Here is an 18,930-nt window from a genome sequence, read left to right as displayed (position 1 = left end):
ACAGAAGTCGATGTGTGGAGCTGTCTGATGTCTCCGGTGTCTGTGCTTTGCGGGGATGCCCGAAAGATCCGCTTAGCTCGAGTACGAAGTACGAGGGCGCTCGTCTTCTCCTGACTTGTGCTTTGGAGCCCTTTCATTCGTTTTGTTATTACAGTAATGCAGAAAGAATCGAACGTGCTGGGGTAGCAAGCTATCAAGGTACAGTCAAAGAGACACGAACCGCCTTCAACTCATCAGCCTCGGTAGTGATTGAGGCATCACGTGGGCAAAGTTATGGCATCACCTTCGCGAGTATAGTCCACAAACTTGGACATGTCCATTTAGTAGTACAAAAGGACTTTCAGTCATCATCTAACCCAAATTCATCACCGATCAAATCAGTCAGCTTTGCCAAGTGCTCAAATACCTCACCATCCTGCCTAGCTACCCTCGTCGCTCTGAGAAGCAATGGGTACAGCCTGTGCAGATGCTTTCGGTGCTTGGATTTGACTCCCGGGGCATCAAGTATCGCATGTGGCTCGCTCTTTAATTTCTCCAGTTGTTCCAGTACAAAAATCAGCTCACGCCTTTGCGATTCTGGTGCAGGCATGCGGCCGCGAAGTGGCTGGTCTGCGATATACGTCTTGAGCGGAAGTGCGCACCTTAGAATGAGATATGGAGCCGCTGCTTGAGCTAGCTTGATGCATTCCGGACTGCTATCGTGCAGGGAGACAAGGCGAAAGAGCTCGGAGAGACAGGCATAGCTCATGTCTGGTCGCCATGTGTAATCCAGCTCCGCAGTCTGTCCAAGGCGTATTTTGTAGAGCTCTTCGAGTGGCGAAGTGGCGGTCTCAGGCAGTTCTCCAGGTAGAGGGCTATGGGTCAAAGATGTGGAAAAGAGATTGCGAGCGTATGTACGTCGAAGACTATCTGGCAGCGAAGCCGAGCCGAGCGGTAGCGTGATGAGATTGCGAAAATGAGTGAAAGATTGTATGTCAAACTGCTCATCTTTCCCAAGTGAAGCCTGAGCACTAGGCAATGATTGCGCTCGCGTAATGCAGTACGCGATGTCGACCAGTGTGGTCCAAATATCTTTACTAGACTCAATATGTGGCAACACTGATTCAAGTATTGCTGTAGATGTCGTAGTGGCCTTTTGCCACAGAGTCGGTGCCCTGCCTTCTCGCTGCCACACATACTTTTCCTCTATCGGCCGTGCTAAGCAGGTAAGAGCAAATGACAGTGCGTTGCTTGTATACATCTCTTTTACCCCAACATGTCTGATGGCGATATCTTGCAGAAGCGTCATTGATGCTTTTGAAAGCGCTACAAAGGTCGGCCCGCGCTTCTCCGGGGACTCAGCCAAAGAGGTATACGGTAGCGCAACAAACCGGCCCAACAAACGTATTAGATACGACGGAATGTCAGTACCTTCTGTCTTGACCGTCGCCAAGCATTCCATGATCTGACTTTGAAGCGTCGTCATAGTATCCAGATCTGACGAGTAAGCGACTTCGTCTGAGTTGACAACGCAGGCTTCGAGACTCGTGAGCATAGAAGGCAAATCTTTGATAAGGAGTCCATCTGCGAGCCGATAGATTGCTTTGAAAGCCTCTGCATATGCTACAAATGCGTCTTGGTTATCCTCTTCGTGCGTGTCTTGCCAAGCATCTGGAGTGGGAAAGTAGCTTCTCCACACTGCCGCAGTTTTGAGAAGAGGATCCATGCCCAACACATTGGCATTTTCGGCCTGAGATAGGATACCTGTCATTGTACGGAATACCGAAGCTCCTAAGGCATGCGAGCGGTAGTCGAAGTAGCGTTTCAGGAGTTCGAGTAGCTCTGACCATGCGTCACCGAGCTGGGACCTGTCCAGCTTTTCCATGTAAAGCGTGTTGAGGACGGTAACGGTTTGGAGAACGGCTTTCGTAGTCTCATCCCATTCTTTCAGATCGTCTTTGCGTGGTCGTTGCTGTCTATTGTCGTTTTGGATGTCCAGATTGGCCTCTACCATACCGAACAATATAGTGCGAAGGCATAGTAACCACACTTCCGAAGAAAGTTGGTCCGAACAGTTTTCAAAGATCCTTTGTATCGTTTGTATTGAAGAATGTCGCACCTCCATACGTTCATCTGTTGTGATGGATGAGAGATTTAGCAAAACTTGAAGCCATAAAGCTGCAGTATTTCCTTCCTGTGGGCACGTGTGTACATCTCGTTTAACTTGCTCCTTGTCACTGGCTTGAGAAACAACTTCCGTCAGTAAAGAGAGGTCGGTCCGTGACTGCAAGTAATCGGACACGTTCCAAAAGAAGGTAATCGCCTGTAGCAGGTTAGGCGTGTACCATGGGCTCGGAGCAGAGACTCACAGTGAGTGACATGTTCAGATCCTCTCTCTGGGAGCAGAACCTGCGCAAGAGTTCTAGGAGCGTCGAGAGGCAAGCATCCGGAACAGCGGTCATGAAATCCGAACAAACTAGGTTGGCTGTTGCAAATGCGGATCGAGCAAGAGACCTTGAGATAACGTCTACAGTGGTATTAGTGCTTTTGCTGAGGTCTGAGGTATCGACATCTTTTGTAACACCCTGTTCTGGTGCTGCTTGATGAGTAAAGACGCTCATCAAGCTTTCGATGACAGAGGTCCAGCCAGCAACTAGCGACTCTCCACATTGCTCAATCACGTTTTTGAGTGCGTCAAGAGCTATCTGGTGAACGCGTATGTCCGTATCAGTGATCGTGTCTTTGCTGATACCATCATAGTGATGGAGGTCAGTAATCTGTTTTTGCAATGCAGCAAGTATGCGAGCTTGGATTTCTTCGCGCTGCTCATCGGACATGGAAAGCTCAGCAATCTCCCTGACCGTCCTAGCTAGAATATCGGCTGCCAGCAGCCTCGTAGATGTGGCTTTTCGACCGTCGGTAGAGTAACGCACAACTTCTCGAATCAGGATATCCCATCCACTTTCTGCGGGATCATATTGCGACAATCTGCTTTCGTTTAGCGAGGCCAACTCTCCGATTTTGTTCAATGCGAACGCCGAATCGCGGGAGTTTGCATCCGTGTTAAGAGATATTCCAGATACGCTACCAAGCCGCCGCTGATGCAAAACCTGGGGGCGACCAGAAGTGGTTGGTGTTCTTTGCCCGCTCTCTGAGGGCGATACACCATTGAGAAGTGAGCAAAGAGCTTGCAACACCTCAGAGAAGGAATCGTTAGGAAAGTCCACAGTACTCTCGAAAAGTCTGCGAGCGGCGCTCTGCACAGCTGAGGTTTCTGCCTCCATCTTCTCCGTGTTGGTTTCCATATCCATACGATTTCCAGATACAGATGCACGACTGCTAGTCTGGCTGGACAAGGATAGCACTAGATCGGCTACTTGAAGCGTCTCAAAGACGATGGACCAGGCTGATTGCAGCGTCGGGCCCAACGCGATTGCCAAATTGAGCAGAGCCCGTAGACACAATAGATTGCGAGGTCCCAGTGTAGGTGCTGACACATCGTGTGAAGGGCGCCGGTTTTTATCAGTGGACATTGAGGAAGCTTGACTCACGAAGCTGTCTACGCTGAGCATCCCTCTTGCATTAGAGAAGATACCAGGCTTTTCACCCACAGGTGACGCAGCGTTTGCTAACAGCAAGTTTGACGGGACTGCTGCCTTGCCCATGGTTGTGAGAAACGCATCTCGCGGTGTTGAGAGTCTAAGAAGTCCAGCGACCTGGGTGAATTTCTGTATGGCTCGGACTAGAGCCCGATAATAGTCTGCGTCAAGCGTCGCATTGAGAAATGTTGAACAGGTTGCAAGGACTGCAGGCCAGCATTCAGTGACCAATTTCGTTGAGATTTGCACGTAGGGGTACGCTGCGTGATCGGTCAAGTCAAGAGGGTTGACTGGTATAGTCTTTTTGCGGAAAGAGTGAGTTCTCGAGAGTCTTCGAACGTTTCGATCTGGAGATGCGTCTGTGTCGTTTTCGTTCGTCTCCTCGGCCTTGATTTTCTTCCGATTCCGATTTTCATGATGTACGGTCAGAGGAAGAACAAACTTCGCTAAGCTCTCGGAAATATTAGTGATGCAAGTTAGCACCAGACTATATATGTACGTTTCGGGTAATGCAGGCGGCTCGGTTTTGTCGAGATGTTCGATACAAGGAGTCTTGAGAGAGCTCCACTGCATGCTGATACCTGAAGGACGAACATTGTTGCTACTATCGCTCACGGAGCCCCCTATGACGCCGGCCAATGCACCCGCTTCTGCAACAGCTTGGTCTGACACCGCGGCACTACTGTCCTCAAAGCCAGCGGCAGCTGTCGAGTGTTGGCCTAAGCCAATGATTGCTGGTTTCTCGGTCGCAAGACGAACGAAAGCAGCTAGATTGTCTCCGAATATGTTCTTTTTTCCGTTTTCCGCATCGAAGAGCGCATAAATTGCTAGAAGAAGTCTAGAATCAGCGTAGATGCTGCGGAACACTTCGAGGCAAAGAGCTCTTTTCCATGCCTGAGAAGCCTCGGGATCGAGCATGTGGTTCAGAAGACCAAGCGCAATCTCGCATTCGGAGGGAAGCGTGTCAAGGTGATATCGGATGATGAGATGTAGTATCCGGATGATACGAACAGTTACTGCGAAGGACAGACGGTCAGATAGCGAGCGAATTATCAGCGGCATCAGCTGGGATCGCATGATGTAGATCTGCTCAAGATGGGTCGTCATGATCTTATTGTGATTTGATAAGATGGCCTCGATTAGTTCCAGTGTTGAGGCTGGCGGCAGAGAAGCGAATCGCATGAAGATGGGTTTCTCTCCTACAACAAGTGCAATAAGATCGGTAAACATCTAAGCTCGGTCAGTAAAGCTTCTACCATGGAAGAAGTTTACAGACCTTGTAGGCATCGTTCGCTGCCGGCCTGACGGATACTTGGCCATCGTCGCCTTTCACCTCGGTCACTGTGGGGATCTCTAGGGACTTCTCTTTGCGCTTGGTCAGTCTACAACACGTATGTACTCTTAGTTCGACAAAATACCATCTTCTGATGCAACCCTGTCGAATACAACAATGACTAGTTGTTGCAATGTAGCTGCAGCCGTGTTGCTGACGGCGAAATTCTTCGCATTCTGAAGACTTGAACAGATTTGCAGGACAGCGGATAGTGACTCGCTCCGTATTTCCGCGGGGTAGTTCTGCACCAGTGAAGGCAACGCCTGCAGTATCTTCAACTGAACATCATGACCTAGTAGTGTTAGCTATATTGAAAGCGCTCGGTGATTGACCTTCTTTACTTGATGCCACGGATCCCCGAAATGCTTCTAGTACTTCTGTCAGCCGTTCTCGTGGCAACGACCGCGAAACACATAATCTCTGGAGACATGAGATTCCTGTAGATGCGAATTTGGCGTTCTGAGTTCCACAGGCAATTAGAAAAGGCGAGATGAAATGAGGCCGTCGGGAGAGATCTTGACTGCGGTCAATATATGTGAAGCGACGGACACTGGGCTAGCTCACCAGCCGAAAGTTGAGCCTCAGAAGTATTAGAAAGAGACTTCAAGTCTTTCAAAGCTGCTTCTGCAGCATTTCGTAGTTCTGTGTTCTTGCGCTTTGCATCCTGTATAAGGTTGCCTAATTCAGCCGCCAAGATTTGAGCTGTCATTCTTTTGGTATGAGCCGGAGCATCTGGACGGTCAATGCAAGCAAAGGAGCGACTCGAGAACGCGGTACTGTGTTGTTGTTTGGTCGAATTGCTAGAGGCAACGTATAGTTGTCGCGTCTAGAGGCGACAGGCCAAGCGATGCACGCGTGCCAGGTGAGACCCTGGCACCTCGTCATAACCATCGACGCTAGTGAGGCCGACTGGCATCTTTGGACAAACATCGAACGCTTTGACACGCAGCAAGTTACAATTGCGCCTAACGTGCATCGGACACAGACATCAACTTGTGCGCTTTCCAGATTGGTCCTCGGTCTTGCCCAAACCCCAGCTCAGCCGCCGACAGTTCCCAGTATCGCATAGCGGGGTCCAGCCCACTTCCTCACGCGCGACTCTTCCATTCAGCCTTCACACATACTATAGCTACTATGGGCGCCAAAGTCCCGCGTAACTTCCGTTTGCTGGAAGAGTTAGAGAAGGGCGAGAAAGGTCTCGGTGCCGGTATGGTAGACTTGTGGTATAGCTATGGGTAGCAGGTTGCTGAGAGTTCACAGAGGCCTGTTCATATGGTCTTGACAACGGCGATGACCTCCTGATGTCCGACTGGAACGGTACTATACTTGGTCCACCACACGTATGCACTTCTATCTTCAATCAAGACACCGTATACTGACCATATTCCAGAGCGTCCACGAGAACCGTATCTACAGCGTATCGATTCACTGCGGCCCAGACTACCCCGACACGCCTCCCGAGATCAAGTTCACGTCCAAGATCAACCTGCCCTGCGTCAACCCTCAGAACGGAAAGGTACGATGACCAAAGGCGTGGATGCTGTGTGCATGCTAACAAGGCCAGGTCGATGCGTCAAAGCTGCCATGTCTGGCTCAGTGGAAGCGAGACTTCACCATGGAGACGATACTGATAGAGCTTCGAAGGTTAGAACATCTCCAGATTCCTATTGCGCAAGACTGACTGGGTTCCAGGTACATGGCGCTGCCGCAGAACAAGAAGCTTCCCCAGCCGCCCGAGGGAGCCACATTCTAAGAACATCGAGCACACGGCCTGTACCAAGAAGGCAGTCTTGGGCAGGGTGAAATCAACACGATATATGACAGTATGGCACGCAGGCAGTCACAGTGCATGGAACGGAGTTATGGTCTGCTAGCCTAGCCATTCAGTCTGGCAAGATACCAGGATAATAAGCGGCATATTTCATCCTCCATCTTGCTTTTCCCTTATGCCCTGTGAATAATTCAAGCGCAATCCTTGCAGAAACCCAAGTAATCTGTCAGGCTGAGGTACATCTAGACACTCAGCGGGCACAATCCTGTACTTGACTCTAAGACATGGTGCGCACGTGACGATGACATCGCAGTCCAAATATTTCGCGTTGCAGCTCAAGCTTCGCAACACCACCAAGCCATCTCATGCATGCCCCGATTCCTGCAGCCTAAAAAGTCGACACAGCATCGTGTAGCAGGTTAGATTCTCAAACTACCAAGACCTGCGTTCATCCTAACACAGCCATTAGCGATTGCTCTATATCGAGCTTTGCTGTCGCGATGTTCCTCCGCTCCACTCCCGGATGACGACCGCGTATCTTTGCGCAACGCTATTCGCAACAAGTTCCGACGGAACAGAAAGATACAGAGTCCGTATCAGTTGGGCCTAAGCTTCAAAGCTGGCTACCAGGTATGGTGTTCGTCATGTTAATTGTTTACACAATTAACTGACAATACGCAGACGCTTGACCATCTCGATGCCTCCGCTACTGGAGACGCAACCAGCATAAGCATTCTGACGCGGCTGGTTTCCCAACTACCCTGCGCTCTGACGCGCACTCTACCAATAAAGCCACGGCGAGAGACGCCGCCAGATCCCCTCAAAGAACGGCTCGCGCGCCTACCACCCGAGAAAGCTGTCCTCAATGTTCGTCCGTATGCGCAAACTTCTGGACCCCGCCACGTTCCCATACTCGCTTCTGCAAACGGCATACCCTTCCTCCGGCTTACAAAGCCCCAGCCTCCAGCCTTGAGTCAAGTCCTCCACCAGAGACTAGAGCGAAAAACGGAGCTCTTCGACACCAAGGTTCTTCTGGACAATTGGTGGCTGCCCATATGTCAGCAGGAGGATAAGTGGGATGTGCTCATGAACGAGCAATTGAAGAAGCGCGAAGATACCGTGAGATGGACAGATGCGGTTCGGCTTTCGCAGTCGGAGAACCAGGAAGCATATGAAAAGGATTTGAAGAAGGATAGACAAATCACGAGGAAGATGCAAAGGATTGTAGACATGGAGACCGAACTTGCGCTGAAGGAGGGACAGACAATTGTAAGAGGAAGGAGGAGGCATCCCATACGAGTCATAAAACCAGAATCATGAGTACAATGGACAGCGTTGTGTTGCACCTGCGTGGTGTAACATGTGTATGACTTTTATCTTATATCCGTGATACTTGCAGCGTACTGCATTCAGGAAGTTAAGCAAGATGGGTATATGTGTGACCTGACATGTCGACGTCTTGTATCATCATGAGGTCGCTTCGATCTTCAACTTCCCTACATCCACCTCGTCTACGTCGTCATCATCGTCGTCATCCACCTTTCCGACCAAGCCCTGCTGCCACAGCTCCTTGCCCGTTAACTTTTTTTCTTCCTTGACAATCCTCTTTTTCTTATCCTCCAGCTCCTTCTCCTCTTCCTTGCGCTTCTTCTCGTCCTCCATCTCTTTCCTGAACTTGTCTCTCCATGCGAGGAATGTTTCTCGATTGACGGCTTCACCTTGGAACTTCTTGTTCTCTTCTTCCTCAGCTTTGGCAGCGGCTATGTCGGCGAGGGCTTGTTTTGCATTCTGGCGCTCGGTTATGAGGAGCTCAGCGCTGTCTTTGAGGACGGTGACGAGGGTGAAGACCATGGCCATGCCGAGATTTTCTTCAATCGTCTCGGTGAGCGAGTCTAGCAGCCGCTGCTTGTCCTCTTGTATATCGAGGTAGGCGTGTCTCGGCGCGTTGGGCGGTTGTGTTACATCAAGCCTGGGCGCTTCGTCGGGGTAGTTGGGCGGGTAGGAAACATTCAGGATGATGACGGCTGGTAGTCGTGAGCTTGTGTTTGCCTGGAGAGACGGTACAGTCGCATACGTTGCTCTTCTTCGCTCTCATCGTCTTCGTGGCGGCCATCGTCGAGCGTTATTGCGATTCGGAACTCGGTCTCGGAAACATCTGCGGATTGTCACTAGACGGTCCGAAGATGTTGCGCAGAGTAGCACTACCTGTAATCTCGTCGGGGAAAATCGACTCGAGCACCTCTCGCTCTTCTTTCTGGTCTTCGATGCCCATTGTGTAAAGCCAAGTATGGAAACTGTGGGAGTGATGGCATCTGTAGTGACACTGAGGCTGCTTTGGCGGGGCGCGCTTTCCCCACGTTAGCTCCGTCCGACTGCCGATCTCGAGAAATAATTTTTGGTAACCAGGCTTCTGACGTCTGCAACCACAACACGCATAATCTCACATTATGGCGAAAACAAAACCTACCGATCGCAAGACGAAGAAGAGCGCAAAGAGCGGCGAGTCGAAAAAGTCGAAAGCATCGCCAGAGGAACTTTTGATTCAAGCGGCTACACTCCTACAAACGTCACAACCCGAAGAAGCGCTCGTCGCCGCGCGAAGAGCCTTGAACCTACTCCAGCCCGGCACATCGAAGCCTTCTGCTGCAGCGCTGCCTGCACTGAACCTCCTCGGCGAGATCAATGTGGAATTGGGCGACCCAGATTCTGCGCGAGAAGCTTTTCAAGCGGCCATCGTAATCGACCCAGAAGGCGCAAACGACGGAGCCGAGAAGTTCCTATGGCTGGCACAATTGAATGAAGAGGGAGGCGCCGAGAGTGTGCGGTGGTTCGAAAAGGGCATTGAAGTGCTGAAGAAAGAGATCAGTGAACTGGAAGGGAAGCGGGCGAAGAACAATGAAGTCGAAGAGCTGTTGGAGGAGAAGAGGCAAAAGATCGCAAATTCGCTCTGTGGTATTGCTGAAGTCTATATGACAGATCTCTCTTGGGAAGAGGACGCCGAAGCGCGATGCAACGCCGCAGTCACCGAAGCGCTGCTTTTCGCACCCGAAAACCCAGAACCACTACAGACGCTCGCATCGATACGCATTTCGCAACTGAAGCCGGACGAAGCGAAATCTGCACTGACAAGGAGTATGGACCTTTGGAAAGACCTCGATCCAGATGACCCCAAGGTTCCAGACTACTCGACCAGAATCAGTCTTTCCCGCCTGCTTATGGAAGCTGAAATGGAAGACGAAGCTATTGAAGTGTTGGAGCGGTTAGTGGGCGAGAACGATGGCAGCGTTGAGGCATGGTATCTGGGCGGATGGTGTCTTCACTTGCTGGCTGGGAAACAAAAGACCAAGGGAGAAGACAAGGTTGCAACATCTCTACTACGTGCCAGTCGCGATTGGCTGGAGAATTGCCTCAAACTCTTCGCTATGCTGGAATACGAGGATGAGCGATTGAAGGAACACGCTGATGAGTTATTGAAGGAGCTCAACGACGTACTTGGCCCTTCCACCGGTGAGGAAGATGAAGAATGGGAAGATGACGCCGAGGATGGGGACGATGACGCTGATGATGATGAGACCATGGAAGGCACGTGATTCCAGTATACGTGATGTTGATGGAGTTCGATGGTGACGGCTGTTCCACTAAGCCGCGATGAGGAGACCCCTGGGTCAGCAACAAGTTGGAAAGCGGCTCCGATGGTAATGAGACCGAGATAGGGGAAATTGGGCAGCAACGTTGAACTTTGACGACTGGAGTAGCACAGGCTGATTATGTCTGGGATATGTCAGTGTGGTACAGGCTGGTCTGGCAGCTCTTAGACGCCTTCACATGTACTGTAGATTTTTCTTGATACCCAGTGTGCACGGATGGATAGCAAGAAGCGCTACTTGAGGCTATGGACATTACCCAACCCCAAGCAGTTGGCACAGCGTGGGACGGTCCCTGCATGTAGGATGCCGCCGCGAACCCACGATGGGCACTAGGATGCTGTCAGTTTTGCCGTGACAGCTCCTGAATAGACGAAGCCACACACCAATCATTCCCCACTCTGCATGCTACCGCGTTCGCGTTCGTGTCCCGCCTCGAGCTGCTGAATAGAGCGGGCGTCGGCAACTTGGTCAGGATCTGTGTGTAGGACGAGATGACTTTGCCCGTGCCTGCAAGCCCGCATGTGGACGGTCTGCGCCTGTCGCTTGCAGGGAAGCAAGCCTATTGGCGAGGGGAAGCTGAGGGTGTAACACCAAGTTGCGGCCGATGCCATGAGACAGGACCGTTCTTGGCAGCGAACTCGACGTCGCCGGCGCCCCAACGCCACGAATGATCAATCATGCACATCGAGACCGAGACGGCCCTTGGAACTTGCCGCAAAGTCAAAGTGACGCTGCGCCATCGCTATCGCCCGCCGACGTCGTGCCTTTAGAGCGCCAAAACCAAGTCGCGCCTTTCGGCCGTCCCTCGCGCCTGCTCCGACAGATGAACGAGCCGCCCCACACTCGTACACATCGCATTCGACGAAGAGTGCGTCGCAAACCCTCGGCCGCAGCTGAGGCCTCATCCAACTCCAGCCCGGGCATGCCCTTGGGGAAGAGGCACCGCGACCCCGAATGATCTGGTATCTTCTCTATCCGCTGCGTGGGTGAGTAGCCGCCATGCGACGAGCACGCGTCCGATGCGGGTGCCCATGGATGATGCTAAACGGCAATATGTAGTACCACTGAACCACCACGGCTATCCACCTCGCACCCCATCCGACGGGCGTTCCAGGCCCACGGCACGGCAACTGCACGGCATTGGCTGCTCTCCATCGTCCTGACCATTACCATATCCGTCCTCCTCTGTTACCAGGCGGTTTTCCAGGCCGACAGCTCTGCCGCCGCCGCTCTACGCAACCTCCCCAAGCATGTCTGGACATCGACCACCGAGGTCGAGGGCGAGCGACCCGCCGACATCGTAGTGCGTCAGGTCTGGGTTCATGGAGACTACATGAACGCAATTGCCCTACCTGTGTTGCGCGAAGCAATGCATGTCCAGGAAGTCCTCATCAACGGTGGCTTCGATACAAGAGAAGGCGCTGCATACGACGACCAGCACATGCTCGCCCGCCATGGCCCAGGCTGCGTTGTAGCACCACCGGGAGAGAAGTGGGGTTGGCATTCGCCGTTGCTGTACTGGGACTGCTCTTTGAGCGCGCTGGAGAAGGACTCCGACCTCCTCGGAACCATCAACGCTCATGCTCGAATACGCTCGCCACTCAACGTCACGCTGCGACCGAGCACCGTTTTTGCCGGCAAGTCCTTCTCCAACACCAAGCTTCGCGCCGCAGATGCATTGGTCATCACGCTGTTTGACCAGACCAATTCGAGCCTGGGAGATACATGGGACTCAAGGTCGCGCCTTTTAGCGGAAAAACTATCTCCGGACTGGACCATCTTCCCGCCTGATGGCCAGGTAGGGCGAAGCCGACTCTATGAATTCCGTTTCAAGCCAATGACCTTGAATGACGACTTGTTCCTCGCGGCATCCTACATGGTGACCGCTGCCTATGTCATATGGAGGATGATGCAGCTGCGAGCAGTCAAAAGTTGGTTTGGCCTGCTTGTAACGATATGTGTCAAGGTGAGTTCAGTCTCGTAAGGCGCGGATGCGATTGCTAACCACTGACTAGATGACTATATGCGTGATTGCAAGTTTTACTCTCTGTACCTACCTTGGAATCGATTTAGCACGGATACCCCGTCCATGGTTTCCTGGAGTTGTTTTTTGTTTCGGTTTAGGAAATATGTACGTACGGTTGCGGCTTCACGTTCGATTTGGCTAACGGTACTAGATTTCGTCTGATTAATGTCGTCCTAGAGACACCCCCCGAGATGCCTCCCCAACAGCGAATCGGAAATGCGCTAGGAGAAGTCGGTCACTTGTCCCTTGCCATCGCCTTTCAAAATCTCGCCCTATTATACATTTGTTCTCGGCTCGTTTCACCTTGGGTAGCTGACTTTTGCGTCTTCGCTGCCGTTACACTTGTATTCGACCTTGTTTTCCATTTGACCTTCTTTGTCGCAGTCTTAAGTGTGGACGTGCAAAGAATGGAGCTTTCGGACTCGCTGGAGCGCGAGGATCTCAACCAAAGTAATAAGAAGAACCGGGCAGAACGACAATCCTGGCTCGGGGCACTGTTTGAGGGTACTCTGCCACTCAGCACGAGATTTGCCGGGACTGTAGCCATTTGTTCCATTATTCTCGCTATCAACTGGCACTTTTTCGACAGCGATGGCAAACAGCTGTCTCTTGACACACTTCGTCGGAACCTCACGTCCAGAAAATGCAGACGCGCCACTGATACATGGAGCCCACCACCAATCAATCAGGCTAGGACCCCCGCTGATTGGCTAAGAATCCAAGACCACAACACTGCCCGGGAACTCTTTGGCTTTATCAAGCCCGATGCTCCGAGTTTTGTAGCTCGTATATATGACCCCATCCTGGTTGTTGCCAAGGGGGCGTATGGACGCGACCGACCCCAGCCACCGTTGTCTTTCATGGATGGGCTCCGACGCTTTGCGCGTGGACATGCGTTCCCAGTAGCCTTGATCGTTGTTACCCTTATTGCGGCTGTAACACTGTTCATGAACTACCTTCTTTGGAGTGGACTTCCGAAGACTGCTGAAGAGAGCGAAGAGGACGAAGAAGTCACACTGTCGATCAAGACGTTACCAACGCCGCAGAACCTAGACGTTGTGCACTTGACTTCCTGTTCAAAAGGCCATCTTGCTAGTATATCTCTTGATAGGAGTACTGCGCTATGGCTACACGGTCGTGGAGGATATCTGCACACTACGCTGCAGACAGCATCAATGAAACCAAAGCTTTGGCCCATTTACGCTACCGCCATGGATGACGGTGGCAACATACTTGCGCTCTGTGCAGAGAGCGGTCAAATCGGCTTATGGGATATCCCTGCATCACGTTTCCTCATGTTTCCAAAAATCGACATCCGCGGACAGGCGCCCATTTTGTTTACCTTTGTCTACCTCAAAACACGCGATGTTGAAAAGCTCTACCTCATCATCGTCAGCCGGGATGGGCATCTGACGAAGCTCGAAGCATGTACAGGCATCCACTACACTAGACGCGTATCATCCAGTCCCATCGCCTGTACCGCAACATACACCTCAGTTCATGGCGACACAAGCATTGTTTTTGTGACAAAACCCGGGGAAGTACACATCTTACCGCTGACAGAGGACAACAACATAATGTCTGAAGTAGTCGCTGGTCTTGACCCGGGGCCACCTCCAGGCAGCAACCCTGCGAAGATTCGATGCATAGAGGCAGTTCCCAGCCTAGGTCTTATTTTCGCACTGCGTGACGAGGAGGCTGAAATCTTTGACTTTACTAGTCGAGCTCTCGTGCACGCCTTCCAGATCGGCCACATCAAGCCGCATTCATTCAGGGTCCTGTATCCTATGCGACGAACGTGTCAATGTGGAGCCCCAACAGTGAACTCCCTTGCTGTGGCATATACAGAATTAGACACCGGCCACATGATCCTGCAAAATTTCTCCCTCGACGACAATACGTCGTCACAGATATGTCTCGGAAAGCCATTGGACAGGGAGAAGCACCGGTGTCGGGGGCTCGATCAAGCAAAGGAGGCAGTGCATTACGTTGAGCCTGCCGGAGTGTGGGAGTCGACAGATGCACTCAGTGTTGTAGGGGTCAGGAGATATGCGCAATCACCCACACCATCAACGGCTTCAGGCGCTGACGATGGTAACCAAGGTGTTGATCCATTCGCGCTTGCATCGGCGCTCAAGCAGCGAGCTCAGATTCAAGGCAATCTGAACCCATTCAAATCTCTTGAGACGTCGTTCGCCAAGGGTAATCAGAGAAGTCACGCTCCTGGCGACGTTGATACGTGGGAGGCGTGGACACTATCCACTACAGGGGAGTTTCGCTGTAGGCCGCTTGTTTCTGATAACCTCGATGGCACAACGGAGGGCTCATACGAAGACGAGCTTTTCGTGGCAGCTCCTGGTCCGATGACCAGACTAGGCAAGCGCAGCGTCGTGGTAGGGTTCGGCAATACTGTCAAGGTCATCACTCTGGGCAAGGAATCATTCGATGGGTTGACAAATCTGCAGAGCAGCGCTATGGATATTGGCCTTGGATCATACAAGTGGAGAGCCCGCAAGGGCACTGGCAGGAAAGTACAATGAGGGCTTGTATATCTTGGGCGCAACGGTATGGGCGGAATGAGTGTTATCTAGGTTGAAGTTCAACTTTGGTGTTTAGACTACGGATATACCCTATGCGCAGCAAGCGCGGCGTTTTCAGTGAGGTTCTTTTGGCCTCGACCTTCAGCAAAGAGATTTAGCAATAAACAAGATGACAGTTTGCAGCGACTGCCGCGTTTCACCTCAACGTCATGGACCACCAACATGTACATCAACATGTGCTATCCCTCCATCAAGCAGGTGGTTTACCGACACCCAATCGGCGGTATAAAACGCACCCGCAGGTGGCATAGTGACATTGTAAGCCCCGCAGCAGACGTCGCTATGCATAGACAGCCACAAGTCGCACGTACCAAGCCGGGTATCCGCCTTAGCTGACGGCAGTCGTGGGCAGGACAGGCTATCGAGTGTAGCGTAGACGAGCTGGATCAGGTTGGGTTGGGAATGCAGGTTCAGAGTGCATTGATGGCCGCGTACGAAGACGAGGGACGTCATGTGGCTGAGGCAGTTGCACAGGGAAAGGGTCTGTGGCGCTTTGCGGGGCTAGGACAGGGGAAGAGAGCGCTTGAGAAAAGGGCCCACGCGACCCCCGTGGGTGTCGATCGAATCGGCACATGCTCTGCCTGCACCCTTCGTTCATACAAGACACCTTGACCGCCCGACAAGCCGAATCCTCTTCTTTTTGCTTTTTTCTCTCGAGCGGAAGCATAGCTATCCTCAATTGGTACGTCATGCAGCCAGTCCATTGCGACTGCTGTCTGTTTGGGACTCGCCCTTTCACATGCGACGGAAGGATCTCTCCATGTCTTCTTAATTCTCCTGCAGCCCAGCCAGCACCACAACACACCAAGGGACTAATCATGGAGTAGTGTCAAGACATCATTATGAGTAAAGCACAATCATCGTACGACTCTCTCCGGAACATACCGCAGTACTACGACAACTCCGACTCGCACAACTCTGCGCTCAACCTCATACTCGCGCTACGGCCAGAATGGCAGGAATCTCAGGATACAATTGAGTTTGTGAGGTTCACCGACGGCATTACGAACACGGTATGCATATGCTAGCAGTGCTTTGCTGGCGACGGCCCCCATTTCTGTACGCAATAGCTAAGACGACGGATAGCTTCTGAAAGCGGTGAACAAGCTGCCCGGTCTCTCCAAAGTCGAGGTTGATGACGATGCGATTCTGCTGCGCGCATATGGAAAGGGAACAGACGTCCTGATAGACCGCGAGAGTAGGTGTCCATCCGCAACACCCATTACCGAAACTAAACAAGTTCGCAGAGGAAACTCGCTCCCACTCGCTCCTCGCACGCCACAACCTCGCACCGTCTCTCTACGCCCGGTTTGAAAATGGTCTCCTATACAAGTACATTCAAGGCAGTGTGTGTACGCCCGAAGATCTGCGTCGGCCAGAAGTATGGCGAGGGGTAGCTCAAAGGCTGGGGGAATGGCATGCCACATTACCTATATCGAGTATTAGCAGCACATGTCCTGCGCCCGCACAACTCACTTCACACAACAACAAGCGTGCGTCTCTGGCGGCCATGGCCACACTCACGCCAGGCAAGCCCATCCCGAATGTGTGGACTACTATGCAGAAATGGATCCTTGCGCTGCCGACAAGCACCACCGCGCAGTCGGAAAGGAGAGACCAGCTGATGCAAGAACTCGAAAGCTTAGTTGAGTTGCTAGGTGACACGCCTGGTGTTGGCGGCTCCAATCCGTTTGTCTTCGCCCATTGCGACCTACTCTCAGGCAACGTGATCATCGAGCCCTCACCTTCGTCTGCCGCTGCTTCGCGCCGCTCTAGTGCCTCGAGCGCTTCAGACGAGCCCGAGACAGCAGCTGCTACAGTGTCCTTTATCGACTACGAGTATGCTACGCCTGCTCCTGCTTCATTTGACATTGCAAACCACTTTGCCGAATGGGGCGGTTTCGACTGCGATTACAGCGCCATGCCCACACGCACCATTCGCCGCGCTTTTCTCCGCGAGTATCTCCGCAGCTTCAACGCCCACCAAAACAAGTCGTACAAGGAGGAAGAGCTGCAGGAGCTTTTCGACCAGGTCGATCGCTTCCGCGGCGTTCCTGGCTTCTACTGGGGTATTTGGGCGTTGATTCAGGCTCAGATCTCTCTGATTGAGTTCGATTATGCGAGCTATGCTGAAATCCGATTAGGCGAGTACTTTGCATGGAAGAAGACACTTGACGGTGGCAAGGAGACGGAAAATGAACGCATGATACAGAGGGAGAAGATTTGGGCACAGGAAGAGTAGAGAAGGACTGTCGATAGACATGCACTGCACTGCAAGGGCTTTTAAAGAGTGGAGAAAGCTAACACAGCTGAACATTCAACATGGGGTCTTATTCATAGGGCGCTGAGGCGCTTCTTTTCTTTTTCTTGTTCGCTATCAGCTAGAGCACTCACCTTGTTCACCGTTTCACCATCCGCTTAGTACGTTTAATACCAATCGACAGCACATTCGTTATGTTATTGATATCCAGACCTTCGTCGCATGTATCGGCAGATCAGCACACTGAACAATGAACTGGATGGGTTTTTTTGACTCGGACTTTGCAGAGGCAGAAGAGGCAGAGGTGCACGAAGACCGTTGTGTAGCGAGAGATGATAGCCGTACCCGTAGAACGGAGTGCAGGCCCACCAAGAAGCACTCTCTTTTCATTTCCGCCGATACTTGAGAGTCTGTCTTCACACTCCTCTACGCATAGACTGTATGGCTCCTAAAGTACGCTGTGCGTAGGGCGTCTTCTCTATTCCTTCTCCTTAAACATGAGCGCTCCCCGTACCATGTCTCTTGTTTCTTCCACATCAAGCTTCCATCTCGTATCGGTGGCTTCGTGGAACACAATTATGCAAACGTGCTTGTATGCCTGAAACACCATGCCCACGTGCTTTCGTTTCCTTGTATAAAAAGGCGCTGGGGAGAGTACACCGGCTATCGCGGGTCTTGCGATCGTCACCTCACACTAGAGATAGTCAGCAACCGCCCCTTCCCGACGTGGCTCCTATGTACGTACCATCCAAGTAATCTGCCGCAATCAACAGCTCCAAGCAAAGTTCAGGCGGAATATCCATGTCCGAGACATCTTTACTTTCAGCGTTCTTTTGGTTGTAGTAGAGGTATTCGCAGACTTTTTCCAAAACTACGCCACTACGTTGTATTAGTTAGAATTTCCATGCATATCTCGTTTGTTGGGGCTATGGTAATCGGCCAAGGAACGCGTCCGGGGAAACGTACTTAATCGTAGCTAGGTGGACGGTGTTCTCCTCGTTTTCCTTGAAGCCGGCTGAGATAGATCGTTAGCTTGTGATGTGGTGTACATGTGAGGTAGAGATGTTTACACAATGGATCCAGTGCCTTCTTAATCGTCCCTGCTATGCATGCTGCTGAACGGAGGATCTTGAACTCGAAGCCGTCGTTAGAGACCAGAGTGACGTACTTCGTTGATTTTTCGTCAACCATTATTGTCTGTAATGTATGCTGGGACTCTTTTCAGTACCGGAGATAGCTGGAATATGATATGTCGAGTGGGAGATGTGGTGTGTGACGTTGCGTAAGAGAAATGGTGGGTTCGCGGGGAAGTTGTGGAGGCGCGCGCTGTCACGTTTTCTCGCGCGGGCAGAATATGGCTTACATCATCTACTTTTGTATCTCCCTTCTAGCTTGTTCGTTGGAAGGCCATTAGAACACAACTATTGCGATTGTTTCTGAAACGAAAACTGTGTCTCGGGTACCTCTCTCCCTTGACCAACGTGTCGACTGCTGTCCAGGACCGAAAAGTACCAAACCTACCATGGCAAGTCGCCCAAAACACGTCCTCATCACGGGCGGTAGCCGAGGCATCGGTCTCGCAATCGCGCAATTATTCTCCAAGAACGCATACCGCTGCACCCTAATCTCTCGCTCAGAAGAAAATCTAAAAAAGGCTCTAGCAAGCTTATCGCCTTTGTCGTCTTCCGGACTCCAAGCCTCACCTGGCGATAGTG

At 51.8% G+C, this 18,930-nt stretch overlaps 8 protein-coding genes across 8 annotated transcripts; 5 read left to right on the top strand and 3 right to left on the bottom strand.

Annotated features, from left to right (window-relative positions):
- Positions 1 to 340: 340 nt before the first annotated feature.
- On the bottom strand, positions 341 to 5,620 carry AA0111_g6414 (hypothetical protein; the record flags this gene model as incomplete). The annotated part of the gene is made up of 5 exons (XM_028652634.1): positions 341 to 2,302; positions 2,349 to 4,808; positions 4,855 to 4,943; positions 4,997 to 5,203; positions 5,476 to 5,620. 5 exons carry the CDS (start codon positions 5,618 to 5,620, stop codon positions 341 to 343), a joined length of 4,863 nt encoding a protein of 1,620 aa, XP_028506244.1.
- A 425-nt stretch (positions 5,621 to 6,045) lies between these two features.
- Positions 6,046 to 6,664, top strand: AA0111_g6413 (hypothetical protein; the record flags this gene model as incomplete). The annotated part of the gene is made up of 5 exons (XM_028652633.1): positions 6,046 to 6,118; positions 6,172 to 6,251; positions 6,302 to 6,427; positions 6,476 to 6,555; positions 6,604 to 6,664. The coding sequence occupies 5 exons, from the start codon at positions 6,046 to 6,048 to the stop codon at positions 6,662 to 6,664; spliced, it is 420 nt and encodes a 139-aa protein (XP_028506245.1).
- Positions 6,665 to 7,051: 387 nt separating this feature from the next.
- AA0111_g6412 (hypothetical protein) lies at positions 7,052 to 8,002 on the top strand (the record flags this gene model as incomplete). The annotated part of the gene is made up of 3 exons (XM_028652632.1): positions 7,052 to 7,100; positions 7,152 to 7,312; positions 7,364 to 8,002. The coding sequence occupies 3 exons, from the start codon at positions 7,052 to 7,054 to the stop codon at positions 8,000 to 8,002; spliced, it is 849 nt and encodes a 282-aa protein (XP_028506246.1).
- A 147-nt stretch (positions 8,003 to 8,149) lies between these two features.
- On the bottom strand, positions 8,150 to 8,954 carry AA0111_g6411 (hypothetical protein; the record flags this gene model as incomplete). The annotated part of the gene is made up of 3 exons (XM_028652631.1): positions 8,150 to 8,706; positions 8,757 to 8,837; positions 8,888 to 8,954. The coding sequence occupies 3 exons, from the start codon at positions 8,952 to 8,954 to the stop codon at positions 8,150 to 8,152; spliced, it is 705 nt and encodes a 234-aa protein (XP_028505987.1).
- A 175-nt stretch (positions 8,955 to 9,129) lies between these two features.
- Positions 9,130 to 10,272, top strand: AA0111_g6410 (hypothetical protein; the record flags this gene model as incomplete). The annotated part of the gene is made up of 1 exon (XM_028652630.1): positions 9,130 to 10,272. One exon carries the CDS (start codon positions 9,130 to 9,132, stop codon positions 10,270 to 10,272), a length of 1,143 nt encoding a protein of 380 aa, XP_028505988.1.
- A 1,011-nt stretch (positions 10,273 to 11,283) lies between these two features.
- Positions 11,284 to 14,895, top strand: AA0111_g6409 (hypothetical protein; the record flags this gene model as incomplete). The annotated part of the gene is made up of 4 exons (XM_028652628.1): positions 11,284 to 11,315; positions 11,389 to 12,295; positions 12,345 to 12,460; positions 12,507 to 14,895. 4 exons carry the CDS (start codon positions 11,284 to 11,286, stop codon positions 14,893 to 14,895), a joined length of 3,444 nt encoding a protein of 1,147 aa, XP_028506182.1.
- Positions 14,896 to 15,797: 902 nt separating this feature from the next.
- AA0111_g6408 (hypothetical protein) lies at positions 15,798 to 17,197 on the top strand (the record flags this gene model as incomplete). The annotated part of the gene is made up of 3 exons (XM_028652627.1): positions 15,798 to 15,968; positions 16,042 to 16,153; positions 16,203 to 17,197. 3 exons carry the CDS (start codon positions 15,798 to 15,800, stop codon positions 17,195 to 17,197), a joined length of 1,278 nt encoding a protein of 425 aa, XP_028506181.1.
- A 707-nt stretch (positions 17,198 to 17,904) lies between these two features.
- On the bottom strand, positions 17,905 to 18,406 carry AA0111_g6407 (hypothetical protein; the record flags this gene model as incomplete). Its single annotated transcript, XM_028652626.1, has 4 exons — positions 17,905 to 17,909; positions 17,961 to 18,094; positions 18,182 to 18,230; positions 18,286 to 18,406. The coding sequence occupies 4 exons, from the start codon at positions 18,404 to 18,406 to the stop codon at positions 17,905 to 17,907; spliced, it is 309 nt and encodes a 102-aa protein (XP_028506018.1).
- Between the last annotated feature and the right edge of the window lie 524 nt (positions 18,407 to 18,930).

Source organism: Alternaria arborescens, assembly GCF_004154835.1.
Source record: "Alternaria arborescens strain FERA 675 chromosome Unknown contig_13, whole genome shotgun sequence".
Taxonomy (NCBI): domain Eukaryota; kingdom Fungi; phylum Ascomycota; class Dothideomycetes; order Pleosporales; family Pleosporaceae; genus Alternaria; species Alternaria arborescens.
The sequence above is the reverse complement of the archived record's forward strand: the minus strand, read 5'-3'. Positions and strand labels throughout refer to the sequence as shown.